Genomic DNA, 16,004 nt, shown 5'->3' on the forward strand with positions numbered 1-16,004 from the left:
TTTTGACTTTTACCAGGAGTTGATGCATTCAAGATTATTTATCTCTCTCTTTTTTTTTTTTTTTTTTTTTTGCCAGTCCTGGGCCTTGGACTCAGGGCCTGAGCACTGTCCCTGACTTCTTCCCGCTCAAGGCTAGCACTCTGCCACTTGAGCCACAGCGCTGCTTCTGGCCGTTTTCTGTATATGTGGTGCTGGGGAATCGAACCTAGGGCCTCGTGTATCCGAGGCAGGCACTCTTGCCACTAGGCTATATCCCCAGCCCGATTATTTATCTCTTGATAAGTTTATTTTATGCCTTTGTCAGCCAGGAATTTTATTTGGTTCCTAGTAGAAGAAATTTGAAGATGAGTGGCTTAATCAAACCTAAAAATTACGGTTTTATTTTGATTACATTAATAAAATTGAGAGCTAGAGGAGGTCATGGATTGATGTTCAAAAATTGCAAATGTAGGCTCCTTGTGTCTTTTTGTTCTGTGACCTTAAATTTGTGACTGTTACTCTACTGTAAGCTTGCCATTGTGTGGGTGAGAAGGAAACACAAAGCCTTGTCAGAGTTGTAGCTATTGAATCTGGCACATACCTTTAGATTTTGTACATGGTCTAACTGTAATTTGTAGATTGAATTCATTATCAGTGAGCAGCACTGTGCCCAACGCATATAAATGTACAAGAATATTCTTTTCCATATAAGAAAAGTACTAGTTCATAACCTAGAAGTTTAGCATTTTAAATATTGCTTTAAATTTCATCCGAATTATTTCTCTGACTTCCTTCTAGGTTCTTATTAAACCTAAACCAGTGACCTTTCAAGCCACAGTTGTTAGTGAACAAACAAGACAATTGGTAACAGAAACACTGCAGCAAGCATCCAGAGTAGCCGAGGCTGGTAATTCTTCTATTCAGGAAGGAAAAGAAGAACCACCAAGCTACACGGATAGTAGTTCCTCTTCTACAGAGTCTTCCCAAAGTTCCCAAGGTAAGATCCATTTTATTTCTGATTTATGTGAGTATTGCTGGTATAGTGTCCTAATTCCAAAGTAGAAGTTTCTTTTAGGTATATCAAACCAAACTTGTGTGCTTTATTTGTCATGTCTTTTTATTTATTTTCTTTTGTTTGATATTGTGATCAGTAAGTTGAAATCTTGTTTTTGATAAAGCTTACCATTCTTTCTTGCATGTCATATATTTATCAAATAATTGGCACTTTAGAGCATGATTTTTATTAGGTAGGTAAGGTTAAACTGAGTATGGCTGATTTCCAGATGGCAATTTTTATGTCTTCTTGTTTGGTTTGGATAAGTAGTGAAAGAAGTATACAAGAAAGTGAGTACACCCTTTGAAATGATTGTTGCTAAACCTGGAGAAAGAATCAAAGTAGCCAAAGTTAGACTGTAGGTGATTCACATTCCAGTTTGCATGAGACAGATCCTAGTTTATGTTTATTGTGCTATCATCATTATTAGACACTTCCTTTTAGTCTCAAAAGTATCCCAGGTAGTAGCTTGACAATTGTTCCAATTATAAAGAAGCTGGATTCAAAAAAGTGGCTGTTTGTCCTTGGTACTGTTTTAAATAACAGTAAGTCTTTTGAAATAAACTTGTAGTTATAAGCTTTGAGACTTTGCACAAATCCAGCACTCAGGTTGTTCAGTTATGTAGCGGACCTTATTGACAGGTCATACAGGTTGGAATGTCCCTTATCTGAAATGCTTGAGAGGAGATGTGTTTCGGATTTGGTAATATTTGCATATACATACTATGGTACGTTGGAGATGGGATCCAAGTCTAAATGTAGAATTTATTTATGTGTTGTATGTTTTTTGTACTTAGTTTGAAGGTAATTGTATTCACTATTTTTAGTCTTCCTGTGTTTTGACTATGACCCATCTCATGAAGTCAGGCATGGGATTTTCTACTTATGCAATTATCATGATGATGCTTTAGTTTCAGATTTTGGAGCATTTTGATGTAGGATTGGTTGTGTGTGTGTGTGTGTGTGTGTGTGTGTGTGTGTGCGCGCGCGCGCACGCTACTCTTAGGGTAAGAACTTGGGGAGTGGGCATTAATCCCAGAGCTTTTTTTTTTTTTTTTTTTTTTTGGCCAGTCCTGGGCCTTGGACTCCGGGCCTGAGCACTGTCCCTGGCTTCTTCCCGCTCAAGGCTAGCACTCCGCCACTTGAGCCACAGCGCCGCTTCTGGCCGTTTTCTGTATATGTGGTGCTGGGGAATCGAACCTAGGGCCTCGTGTATCTGAGGCAGGCACTCTTGCCACTAGGCTATATCCCCAGCCCCCCCCAGAGCTTTTTTAAGCTCAAGGCTAGCATTCTGCCACTTGAGCCACAGCTTACTTCTGGTAGTTTGGTAGTTAATTGGAGATAAAGAGTCTTAGGACTTTCCTGCCGGGACTGACTTCATCTGAGTAGCTAGGATTACAGGCGTGAGCCACCAGCCCCTAGCCTGTTGTTCAACCTGTATGTTTATGACTATGCTTACACACCATGGTGCAGCTAAGATGCTAATCTCGCATGTTTCTTCCTTATTTACCCATTCCTTCTTCTTGCCTTCCTATTATCCTTGCTCGACTACTTATTTAGCACTGTTACTTTTCTAGTATATATTCTTCATATTTTGCAAACTCTTCATTATTTTAACTCCTGAGAGCATCTTCAGATCAATTTTACTGGTTCAAATTGCTGAATATTAGTTTGATTTGCTATTTCTTAGTTTATGCAATGTGCTAAGCTTTGTGCTAAACCCTGTAGAGATTGGGTAAAATGTAGATCTTTTCCTTTAGGAGCTTAAAAATCTAGAATAAGAGAAAGAAAAAACACTTCAGTTACCAACAAAATGCCAAAGTCTAGACAGTTCACACTAGTGAGGAGACAATGAAAAAACTTTTCAAGAGAAGTAGAATTTGAAATCGTCTTTGAAGATTCCTCAAGTAAAAAGGAAACTCAGATTTTGTTTCAGTGAACAAATACAAAATCTAAAGAGTAGATAGTATTTCCAGGATATTACCAAGACTAATAATTTTTCAATTTATACGATTTATTTTATTTTTCTGTATTGATTTGTATTGGTATATGTGCTAGTTACAATGAAGTGATGCTTATTTTTCAGTTATTACTTTTGGACTTAACGGATTTGGTTTTTACAAATTTCACCCTTAGTTCTACTACATGGATGCTTTTTCTTTTAAGTTTTCAGTTCCTTGAACAATCCAGATTCCCTTCCTCCTCTTCTCCCTCTCTCTTTCTTCCCTGTCCTCTCTCCCTCTCCACAAATGTTTTTGTAGAGAGTAGGTAAAATGTTTAACTTTTGAGGTAATACTGAAAAGGCAAATGATCAGGAGATATCTATATACAGATACTCTTAGCTTATTAAGTTGCTAGTCTTTTCTTAAGGAAGTTAAAAGCGAATTATTACTTCCCAAACATGCCATTTCATTGGTTGAATTGACTTTATCTCTTCCGTTTTAAAAAACTTTTTATTAAAAAAAATTCTGTAACTCAGAAATTATTCATAAATTAAAGTAGGTACATCTGTTAGATATGTCTATTGCATAATCTGTATTTGTCTCTTCTCCTTGTATAGCTCTTCAGAAATGTTCACAATTGCAAAGACTGAGAATATATATGCTGTGATTTAAAAAGAAAGAAATTAAGGTTTTGATTAGTCAAAGATTATTCTGATTTTTTTTAAGCATGGGAAGGATATAACTTCAAACAATGTGGACACTATTTTGCCATTACATCGCTGCTTTCTTTTTGAAAGTACTTTCCCTTTTTAAATTTACAGAAAAGTTGCAAGAAAAATAAAATGTACTCCTTTGTATCTCCTAGATGTGATTTTGTCTTCTTCAGTGTTTGTTTGTTTTGTTTTTTATTTGGCCAGTCCTGGGCCTTGGACTCAGGGCCTGAGCACTGTCCCTGGCTTCTTCCCGCTCAAGGCTAGCACTCTGCCACTTGAGCCACAGCGCCGCTTCTGGCCGTTTTCTGTATATGTGGTGCTGGGGAATCGAACCTAGGGCCTCGTGTATCCGAGGCAGGCACTCTTGCCACTAGGCTATATCCCCAGCCCCTGTTTGTTTGTTTTTAATACCAAGGCTTTGCACATGCTAAACTCACCACTGAACTATACACCCTGAACCCTGCTTTGTTGTTTGTGTTCCCTCTGTTCTCCTTCCATCATATATATGTATACTGTTTTAAGCTTGTTAACCATTTGTAGATATCATGGGATTTTCCCTCCTAAATACTTACATGGTAAGGCCTATATTCCTTAAGGGTTATTCTTTTTATGACTGAGACAATTATTGTAATACCAGCTATCATTTAATGCTGACCGTTTTGTTTTGTACTTTTTTAAATTGTCTGAGTCTAAAGTGTTTCCTTTCTGTAGGTTTTCCTTAGCCTCATAAGTGGATCTTTTAAGTAGTATACCTATGGGCAATTGCCTAGATACTAATAAATAGCTCGTTAGCCAAGCCTACTGACTCAAGGTCACATTGCCTATGTCACTTATTGATGCTCAGGTCATATGTTTTCTATAACTCCTATGCTTTCTTTCTTCCCTAAATGGCGCTTTCTCTTTTTTTTTTCCCTTTCTTACTTGGGAATGAGTCAGCCTTATTGAGTTCAAAATTTTAAATATTAAAGATTTCTTCATAGCCCGGTGCTGGTGGTTCACATCTGTAATTTTAGCTACTTAGGAAGCTGAGATCTGAGGATCACAGTTTGAAGCCAACCCAGGCAAGAAAGTCCATGAGACCCTTAACTCTAATTAATCACAATAAAAACAGAAATGCTGTAGCTCAAGTGGTAGAATGCTATCCTTGAACAAAAGGAAGCTTAGAGACAGTGCCCAGGCCCAGAGTTCAAAGCCCAGTATAGGAAAAAAACTTATCTTTCCAAATGTGTTTTTAAAGATGAACTGAACTCAAGATTTTATAGTTAAAATGGAACAGCATAAGAAGACAAAATCAAGAGTAGGGAACTGGACATGAGGAATATAGAAAAATATATGTCACAATGTTACCTTAAATCACAACTTAGTTTCTAGGATTGTTTTTCCCAAAGACTCATAATCTTGGCTGGTCAGAATGAAGAGGAAAAAATAAATCCAAGTTAAGCAAAACATACAATTGTATAACTTTCCTGAGTTGTTATATGCTCATTTGTATTGTGAAAAATGAAAGAATATAGCCTAGCACTAGTAGCTCATACCTTTAATCCTAGCTAAGAGGCTAAGACTTGGAGGACTAAGGTTTAAAATCAGTGTTAGTTCTCTTAAACTGAAACTCTACATGACTTTAGAATAAGTAAAGAAAAACTGATACATGTATCATACATTTGGTTTGATAGGATCATGTCCTGTTGTATAGAGATTACACATCTGTGATGTGAAAATATTCTAGCCAATGTTTTGGAGGGAAATATTATTTGTTAATGGTAACGAAGAACGCTGTTGATTTTATTTGGGAAGGTTTTTGTTTTTGATTTTTTTAGAAGTTACTCCATTTGCCCCAGTATTTTTGAACAGTTTTATAGCTCTTAAAAATAAAAGGCTCATAGAGGGCTGAACTTTAATTATGTTTATTTTTGTGAGGTTATTTGAATTCTTTTCATTTCCATGATACTTTGGCTATCCCAATTTAAAGGTATCTTTTACTTTCTTAGGTATTTGTCTTATTTGCTCTAATTATTTGATGTTTACCCCAGGATATAAAGCCATACATCTTTGTGTTTACCCCATTACATTCTAAATGTGAAAATAATGAACATTTCTTTATATCTTCTATAGTTTCCTGTGTGTTTTCTTAGATAAAGAGGTTTAGGAAATAAGTAAGAATCTAGTCCAACATGCTTGTTTTATAGAAAGGAAACTAGATTATTAATTTGTTACTCAGTTTGATGCACATTTAGCCTTTACATATGTACCTGTATATAGCATGAGTATAAAAACCTATGAATTAGCGGTGTGATTGGTTTAGAAACTAACAAAGAATCTTAGAATTGAGTACTTTCAGGCCCCAACAACCATCATATTGCCCTTCACAGTTTGTACAGCTTATGTAGATATCATATTGCATGTATGGACTGGAATAAAATCTGAATATTGGTTGGGGAGGGACTGAATTTGAGGAGGTGGAGCATTAGGCTATACCATCTAAATTAGTAGAAGTATACTCGGTGATATTCTTACCAAGACAGATGCCTAATAAGGCATTCATTTCTCAGAACATATTCCTGTTGATATACATAACTGCATATCATTTCGTTTTACTAAGAAATGCTGAGATAGAAAAGTAATTTTGTTGTTGACCTTTTATAGATGGTAAAGCTAAAACCCAAAGACTGAATTTGCTAATAACTAGTAGAGACTTATCAGTTGGCTTTAATCCAAGACTTTGACCTCTACATGTTACATTTTGTCTTGATGCTTGTAGACCATCCATCCTTTTTAGTTGTCAGTGGACAGGATTTTCTTTCAGTAATTCATCCATCCAATAAGTATTGACCTAATACTCAGGCTGTAACACAGAAACATTTTCAGTTGTATTGGGAAAAATAAAATTCCTATAACATTTTGTTTTTTACTAACCACAAGCAAGCTTTCACCTATATGAATATACACCTATTTACATAGCAATTATCACATTGAAATGTACTTTGCCCTTTTACATTCATCTCCCCAATCAGACTGTGCTTCTTGAGCATTTGATTGTTCCGTGAGCTTCTTTATATCCTCTGTGTCAAGTACAGATTGTAACACATAGGTTTACAGTGTGAAATAGATGAATAAATTAAATGAATTCAGACTGAAAGACAATATGCCTTTGAGAAGTTTACAGTCCTATTGGGAAGATAAAGCATGAAGTTTACAATAAATACAAGGATAAAACAAAAAATGTTTTAAAGAGACATTTTGTTTATAGGGTTGTTTTTTTTTTTTTTTTAACTGATATAAAACAGATTCCCAGCCTGTAGTTCATGTAATTGCTTCCCGGCGTCAGGATTGGTCAGAACATGAGATTGCAATGGAGACTAGCCCCACCATAATATATCAGGATGTATCCAGTGAATCACAATCAGCTACTTCAACAATCAAAGCTCTGTTAGAACTCCAACAGACAACAGGTATGAATTCACATGCTCAATTGAATGAAGCATGTTCTCTCTAGAGATGGGCTGTGCTAAAATATTACCACTGTTATATAATTTTTACTATTTGAGCACATTTCCCTCCCTCTGGACTTGTCTACAGTCATTGCTGCAGTCTGTTTACTTGTTCTTTAAGATATGCATAGGAGTATGAAGAATAAATGGACCTAAGTCATTAGTAAAGGGAAATGCAGAGCTGTCTTTTTTTTCCCTGTTCCTTAAAATGGACAATGCTTTTGCCTTAGAGGAATAGATCTGTCACTTTTAAACACAAAGATAGCAGGAAGTACATCAAAGGGCCCCTGCCATCATCTTTGATATTAGAGTAATTTTGTCCTCATACAACACCATTAGTGGCTCTCACAAACATTCTAATGCTTTAATTTTATTTCAGATTTATTTCCTCCTGTAGGTTATCCATTTAAGCTAACATGCAAAGGTATACTCATGTAATAAGATCCTATCTGTATTTCTAATTACTAAATATCTTTGATAATCTCTAAGATAAATTTTTATTACGTTGTTAGGAGTTATCTTTTATGATAAGTCAGAGATTATCCCCCAGAGTATTGAAGGGACTATAGTGATGATCTCATCTAACCTTTTCATTTTGTGGATAACTATTCACTTGGCTAGTGCAGAATGAGGTTTCATATCCTTTTATTACTAGTTCAGTATTCTCTCTACTTATAAAGTGATATTTGTACTTGTTTGGTTTGGTTTGGTTTCTTTATTTAAAATAATTATTTTGATTTCACATTATGCCTGTGATAGGAGTGGTGGTTTTGTAGGCTTAGTTACTGGTTACTATTTATTATAACTTACACTTTATGCTATCCAAAAAAAAAATACTAGCATTTAATATCTTAGGTTAATTTTTCTGTTGATATTATTTCTGGTCTTAGGCATTTTCTCAACTGCTTGCTTGTCTTTGACAAATCCAGCCATTTTATAGTAGAATTTATAGGGAAAAAAAAAGATAGAAAATGAGTCAATCCACAGAACTTCTTCTTGACTCCAAACTGATCTATCAGACATTTTCCAGAGTCCATTTTTCCTAATAGCAAAAACTTTTATTCTTGAACCATCATTGAAGACTTTACAACGTTTCTTTGAGGATTTCTGGGATTTTAAATAACAATAAATTAAAATTAAACTGGTCACTAATACATACTGTTTTAGATAGAAGTGTCTGAGAACAAATTGGCTGTATATAATTATTCATTGTTTTTAGTGAACCATGGGGAGACTACACTGAAGGGAAAAGGAAACAATATCTTAAGGGACGTGTACAGAGGAAAACAACCAACTGTTTGATTTAAGGTTACGACGGGAGGCTTTAGTGTGATTGTGAATGAGTTCTTGCTTGGCTGCTGGGTTCTGTTACTCAGATTGTGCACTGAATAGCCATGTTTTCATTTCATTGTTGTCTTAGTCACTGCCAGTGTAGCCCTCTAGAGATTCATTATTCTTATGGACAGCTCTGATTTTAGTACTTATTTATAATAAGTTCACTTTTCCCTAATTTTTTTTTAATGCAGTAAAGGAAAAATTGGAGTCTAAACCAAGACAACCCACTATTGACTTGAGTCAAATGGCAGTGCCTATTCAGATGACACAGGAAAAGAGACACTCTCCTGAGAGCCCATCAATCGCTGTGGTAGAGTCAGAACTAGTTGCTGAGTACATCACTGCTGGTAGGTGTCCTCTTAAAACCCAGTGTTAAGGTAGGAAACCTACCTTTCTGTATTTTATGGGATCATTATTTGGGGGGAAAAATATGTTATTTATGTTTCTAGTTTGTTTCCTGTTTATTTCAGGGCAGATTCATACCACCCTTGGGATTTACCCAGTTTTTAAAGATTAGGGGAAGAAATCAATAGGATGTTGCAAGTATTACAAATAATATAAAACTACAAGCTAGCCATATGCATTATCTGCTAATGTGTAGCAATAGTGATAGAAAATAAAGTATTTTTTATCTTTGAATAAATATTTTTAAGCATCTGGATTTTTTACTTCATGAAGAGATGAATCAAGAAAGACTCTAGGGCTGGGGATATGGCCTAGCGGCAAGAGTGCTTGCCTTGTATATATGAGGCCCTGGGTTCGATTCCCCAGCACCACATATACAGAAAATGGCCAGAAGTGGCGCTGTGGCTCAAGTGGCAGAGTGCTATCCTTGAGCAAAAAGAAGCCAGGGACAGTGCTCAGGCCCTGAGTCCAAGGCCCAGGACTGGCCAAAAAAAAAAAAAAAGAAAGACTCTAGCCCCATTTTTGTTGTTTGTTGCATTTGGGGTTGTGTGTGTGTGTGTGTGTGTGTGTGTGTCTGTCTGTCCATCCCCGTGTCCATGTGTGTCCTGGGGCTTGAGCTAAGAGCTTGGGTGCTATCTGTGAGCTTTTTCACTCAAGGCTAGCTCTCTGCCAACTTGAGCCACAGCTCTACTTCTGGCATTTAGAGTAGTTTGTTGGAGATAAGAGTCTCATGGACTTTGCTGCCCAGGCTGGCTTCAAACCAGGATCCAAAGATCTCAGCTTTTTTAGTAGCTAGGTTTACAATCATGAGTCCCTGGCTCCTGGACCAGTCTCGGTTTTTGAAGTAAAGAATTTAGAAAACCTTAAATGGGAAAATGTAGACATTCTAAATGGAAGGCAAGTTAGGTATTGGTTTAGAATGTGGTCTGGCAGCAAAACACATGGAGAAGTTAAGTAGGAAGGAAAATAGTTTCTTTTTCTCATATTCTGGTAAGACCACACTTGGAATACTGCTTTCTGTATTGGATTGAGATTTTTAATAGTAATAATGTGAACAATTAAAAGGTTAAAAAGATGACTTATGAGTCAATATGTAGAGAAAGATTTTCTCTTAAGCAGTGATTAAAGGAGAACATAAAGTTTCAAACATTTAAAGGATATAAATACTACAGAGGAAAGTGAATCTTTGGCATTCTTTTAGTATGTGCTATTAGGACTAATAAGTTAAACTTACCCAAAGGTACCCAAAGGGAAAGTCAGTTAAGATTTGTGAAAAGCTATTTAGAATCTTTTTTTTTTTTTAGATTGATTTTTTTAGATTTAGTTAGAAAGCTAACTAAAGCAGAGGCCAGTATGTTGGGAAACTGAGTTTTAACCTGGGGGTAGCCTACATTATCAAATGGTAAGTAGATGAGAAGACCTATGATCTCTTCCCTTACTTATCCTTTCAGAACGCACTGATGAGGGATCAGAGGTTGCTTTTCCCCTTCTAGGTAAGTGGCGTGCATCCATTTGTATTATAATTGAAGATAAAAGATGATTGTTTGGTGGGGGGAACCACTAAAATGGATGCGCTCTGCTCTGATCTGGTAGAGGAAAGGTAAGCTCCACTCAGTGAAAGGAAGAGAATTTCTATTGCAGAAATGAGCCCTTTGATACTCTTATTAGTCAGTAAATAAATGGAGCCCATTTTAGAAATGAGCCCTTTGATGTTCTTCTTAATAAAAATATGTTGTTTAAAGAAGTGAATGACTGTTTAATGATGCTTATAGGGCCCAGTTAAGATCACTTCATTTGTTTTTCTAAAGATTTATTCTGTGTCAACTTCCACAATCTCTGCTCGTTACAATCATTTGTTTTAACTTCAAGCCAGCTGCTCTAGCCCTTTGTATCATTCTGTAGTGGATATTAGTTTTCTCTAGCCTATTTGAATTGTGTTTCCTAAACTCTGGGGACTTGCACTAAAGAAAATTTTTATGATTTTAAAGGAGAATTATTTTTACATAATACTAATCTTTTATTAAATTTTTTAATTAAACTTAGTGTAATAATTATAAAGATTAGTGTGGGCAGTGAAAATGTTCCATATATCACCTGATAATTTCACCAGAAACTTAATACTTTCATTTGTCACTTACTACCAATGGTACCTCTATTGAAGTAACTTCATTAGTTGTCTTGCTTAATTTTGTCCCTCTTTTTTTTTTTTTTTTGCCAGTCCTGGGGGTTGAACTCAGGGCCTGAGCACTGTCGCTGGCTTATTTTTGCTCAAGGCTAGCACTCTGCCACTTGAGCCACAGCGCCACTTCTGGCCGTTTTCTATATATGTGGTGCTGAGGAATCGAACCCAGGGCTTCATGTATATGAGGCAAGCAAGCACTCTTGCCAGTAGGTCATATTCCCAGCCCCATTTTGCTTAATTTTAGTATTACTGTAATTTGTTTTTTCACCTATTCATACGTATTACTTCAGTTGTTGTTTTAATGTAAATCTCGACTCCCTTTTCTTCAATGTAGTTTGATCAGAGGTAGAAATTTTCATTAACTCATTAGGAGCATACGACAAAATACAGTAAAATACTGTAGTACATTTATGAAAGAATCTTGGTTCGGCTGTTTATAATCTCATCTCACACACAGGCATATATTTAGCAATAATAAGAGGAACATTGTGGATGCAGAAATGTCCTAATTTAATAAAGTTATATTTCACTGGATAGTTTTAAAGTTCAATCATCATATATAGTACATAAATGACATTTTTACATTGATTTATGTAGTCACCAATTTATTCATGGACCCTCCACTATTTTCTATGTTTGGAATCAGTGCCATTTGAAATCGTATTTAAAGTACACAACAAGCCATGTGGGATGATACACAACAGTAATCTCAGCTACTCAGCAAGGCAGGAGGATAATTTTAAAGCTAGCCCAAGCAATGATCATCTCAAAATTTTTAACTAATTAACGTATTTGTTTTAGTTTCTCTGTTTTTGATTCAAAGGAGTGTGTTGACAGTAAATAAGCATTGATACGGCTTTGTAGATCTGAAAATAGCCTATGTTTATACTGCTTCTCATCCGAATACCCTGGATACTGTTTATATGGGTATTAGAATTGAGGAAGGGGGCTGTGGATATGGCCTAGTGCAAGAGTGCTTGCCTTGTATACATGAGGCCCTGGGTTCAATTCCCCAGCACCACATATACAGAAAATGGCCAGAAGTGGCGCTATGGCTCAAGTGGCAGAGTGCTATCTTTGAGCAAAAAGAAGCCAGGGACAGTGCTCAGGCCCTGAGTCCAAGCCCCAGGACTGGCCAAAAATGAAAAAAAAAAAGGGGGGGGGCTGGGGATATGGCCTAGCGGCAAGAGTGCTTGCCTTGTATATATGAGGCCCTGGGTTCGATTCCCCAGCACCACATATACAGAAAATGGCCAGAAGTGGCGCTGTGGCTCAAGTGGCAGAGTGCTAGCCTTGAGCAAAAAGAAGCCAGGGACAGTGCTCAGGCCCTGAGTTCAAGGCCCAGGACTGGCAAAAAAACTGAGGAAGGGAAAAGGAATATCAAAATTGAGAGACAAAGGACAAAAAGACAAACCATTCTGAAAGCAATACTTACAAAACCATTTGGTATAAATCAACTGTACAACTCCTGGGGGAGAAGGGAGGGGAATGGGGAGGGGGGAATGAGGAAGGAGGTAACAAGTTGAACAAGAAATGTACTCACTGCCTTACGTATGAATCTGTAACCCCTCTCTACCACACTTTGACAATAAAGGAAAAAGATTAAAGTTTTTAAAAAGTAAAAGTTTGCTATTGGTAATGATGATAGATAGGACCCATGTGGAAATATAGTTGTAGTTACTCCATTGAAAGTTTGTAGCAAGAGATAAGTTGGCCAGGCACTAGTCTAGTGGCTTACATCTGTAATCCTCTCTACTCAGGAGGCTGACATCTGAGTATTGTGGTTCAAACCTAGCCCAAGCAGGAAAGTTTGTGAGATTCTTATCTCTAATAAACTATCCAAAAATCCAGAGGTGGAGCTGTGGCTCAAGTGGTACAGTGCTAGCCTTGAGCAATAGAAGCCAAGAGACAGTGCCCAGGCCTAGTTCAAGCTCCAGGACTGGCAAAAAAAAAAAAAAAAAAAAAAAAAAAAAAAAGGTGAAGCTGTTTCCTACAACCACACCGTTACCCATTTGCATCATCTGAATGCTAGAATTGATTTTTTTCTATTATTTTGTTACATTTGTATTTGCTTAATACTTTATAATTTAAGAACTGTTTTTCAACCTATTCATTTGAGCCTCTTCTAAGTAAAAATACCAAGTTTTTATTATCCCATTTAAAAAGTCAGAAACCCCCCCTTAAGTTTTAGAGGATAATAAAGGATAGGTGGTGACTTCTTCAAATTCACCATGTCTGGCTGCAGAAGGGGATAGGATCCAGGTTGACCCTTGTTCTTTTTTTTCTGCATTAGCACCCTGACTTCTTCCATTTTTAAAAACTCTAAGGCTATAAAAGAATGTCACTTCATATAGAGGATTGAATGCTTGTAATGTTCTGACTGCATTTGGAACTGGGACCAAGACATTTAAAAAACTTACATTGTCTTGCTTTCCTTAAGGACATGCCTGAGTCGACGGCAGTTTATATTATTGCTTTGTTACCTTTTGGGGATAAAAGTCACTGGAGACAGCGGGAAATTCACAAGAGGATATGACTTTAAGTAGTTTGTTCCTCATTGATGATAAGAGTTTTCACAGTGCTTCTGTCTATGTTTCTCCTCTCATCCTTATAATAGCTCTGTTATTCCCATTTTACAGATGAGGAAACAGAGTCTTGGAGAAGATAAGAGACTTTCTTAGAGTCACACAGCTTGTAGATGGGCAGAGTCTGGTCTTCTGCCTCTTAGTTCACAATACTGCTCTCTCTGTAGATGATATAAACGCAAAGACATTTGTTTAAAATGACCACTGGTTACATACAGATCCCGTGGTGATTTCTGGAGAAATATCATCACCTCCTCTATTTTCAGTCAGCCATCGCTCCCAGCCCCAACAGCCCTCTCAGCCTCCGCGGACTCTGCTTCAGCACGTGGCTCAGTCACAGACCGCAACACAGACCTCGGTGGTGGTGAAGTCCATCCCCGCCTCTTCCCCGGGAGCCATCACCCACATCATGCAGCAGGTTGTAGCTCCCTCTACCCCTCCTCTCTGAAATGTGTGAGAAAGTTTGTGGAATGCTTTCATCTGTGAGGAGTAGAGGACAGGAATCACCTTAGTACCAGAAAATAATCACTAATACTTTTGAACACTTTGAAAGCGTGGAGGGCCGACTGAATGAGTCTAATAGTTTAAGATTTGGTCACTTTCTGTATGTCTTGTTATGGAAGAATTTATTACTGAGATAACTTAATAATTTAAATGAAATAGCATTTGGCTGGTTTAGCTGTGTGCTGTTATGTTATTGAGGTTTTTTTTCCTGTTTCATACTTTTATATGAATTCTGGGAACATTATGAACAAGTAAGAAAAAAAATTGGCTTTTTTAAAAAAGAGACTCATTGGGGAAGAGAATGAACTAATATAAAACAGAAACATCTGGAATTAAGAGAAATGGAGAAAAAGAAAAATATATAGGTAGGCTCATTTTTTATTAGACATTGCGCATTGAGTTTTAACTTTTATTTTAACTTGTTTAAGTCTCAACATGATCCTAAGAGGTTGGTCTATTGTTTCTCTCCCCCTCCCCCTTCTTCTCCTCTCTTGAACTCAGGGAACTTCAGGCCTAGAAACTATCCCTGAGTTTGTTTTGCTCAGGCTAGTAGTGCTCTACCCCTTGAGCCAGAGCTTTACTTCCAGCTTTTAATTGAACATAAGAGTCTCAGACAGACTTTCCTGTCTGGGCTGGTTTTGAACTGTGATCCTCAGATCACACCCCCTGGGTAGCTAGGGTTACAGGTATAGGCCACCAGCACCTGGCACTCTCTCCAATCTCTCCCTCTCCCTCTCCTTCTCCCTCTCCCTCTCTCTCCAGTTCTGGGGCTTGAACTCAGGGCCTGGGCACTGTCCCTGAGCTTCTTTTGCTCAAGGTTAGCACTCTACCACTTGAGTCACAGTGCCACTTCCAGCTTTTTCTGTTTAGTACTGAGGAATTGAGCCCAGGACTTTGTTCTTGCTAGGCAAGCACTCCACCACTAAGCCATAGGCCCAACCCTCGGCTCTCTTTTTAAGTAAAAAACGTTATGTTCACTGAAGTTAAGTAATTTGCCCCAGGCAGCAGAGGTATTATTTAAACCCAAAATGTATATATTATGAGTATCAGATTCAAGGATGACCTTTCTTTAGTATTCATAGATTCATTATCACTGAACTGGTAGCAGTTGAACTTAATTATAAGCAAACTACCTACAAGGCAGTGTAGAGATGCTGAATTGAAAACTTGTCAAGTCATGACGGTACAGGGGAGAATGTCACAGTTTTAAGGTTTAGAGTGGTGGTGTGGTTAGTATATGGCAGTGGGAAGGATGGGCATAGGGTGGGCTTTGTAGCCCAAAGGGAGGTTTGCTGGCAGAGGTTTAGCTGGTTTTGCAGGTTTGGCCCTTACCAGGCAAGTTCTGACATTGAACTCAGGGCAGCTGGAAGTCATCAAGACTGACTCTATAAACATTTCAAGATGGTGCCACCTTCCAGTGCTGCTGTCACTGACACTAGCTGTCCCTTTCCCAGTCTCCCTCCCTCCTGGGATCAGGTGTCTAGGAAGCTGTGGCCTGGTGAGACTGGAATGTGCAACACAGGCAGAGCCTGGCGAACTCTGGTGGGGCAGCCACACCCTCCTCGGGGAGGCTGGAGGTGATGGCCGGTGGGTGCTGCTTGGACATTGTCACTGGCCTCAGCAGCACTGGACATGGCTAAAGGGGGCTTCTCAGAATCTTGGCTTTGCGCTGGACCAGCGCCTCATTGCTTGGCTGCTGTACCTTCTCTTTAGAGGGATGAGCATCTCTTGTGGACAGGTTGCAGAGCTATTTGCTGAGCTGGGAAATAGATCTCCTCTTTGAGGGCTGTGCTTGTAAGGTTACCTTATTATTTTT

The 16,004-nt window shown here is 37.8% G+C and overlaps 1 protein-coding gene across 16 annotated transcripts in view; it reads left to right on the forward strand.

Moving 5' to 3' along the window:
• Emsy (EMSY transcriptional repressor, BRCA2 interacting) overlaps positions 1–16,004 on the forward strand; it is a 79,814-nt gene that overhangs the window by 55,197 nt on the left and 8,613 nt on the right. For 10 of the 16 annotated variants that reach the window (XM_048359485.1, XM_048359499.1, XM_048359486.1 and 7 more), the window contains 5 exons: positions 778–976; positions 6,974–7,138; positions 8,704–8,859; positions 10,369–10,410; positions 13,951–14,102. In XM_048359485.1, the coding sequence (XP_048215442.1) occupies positions 778–976; positions 6,974–7,138; positions 8,704–8,859; positions 10,369–10,410; positions 13,951–14,102 (714 nt within the window). The remainder of the gene's footprint in view (positions 1–777; positions 977–6,973; positions 7,139–8,703; positions 8,860–10,368; positions 10,411–13,950; positions 14,103–16,004) is intronic. The other 6 variants (XM_048359487.1, XM_048359493.1, XM_048359497.1 and 3 more) reach the window with 2 other exon arrangements.

The sequence above is a fragment of the Perognathus longimembris genome, chromosome 13, assembly GCF_023159225.1.
Source record: "Perognathus longimembris pacificus isolate PPM17 chromosome 13, ASM2315922v1, whole genome shotgun sequence".
Classification (NCBI taxonomy): domain Eukaryota; kingdom Metazoa; phylum Chordata; class Mammalia; order Rodentia; family Heteromyidae; genus Perognathus; species Perognathus longimembris.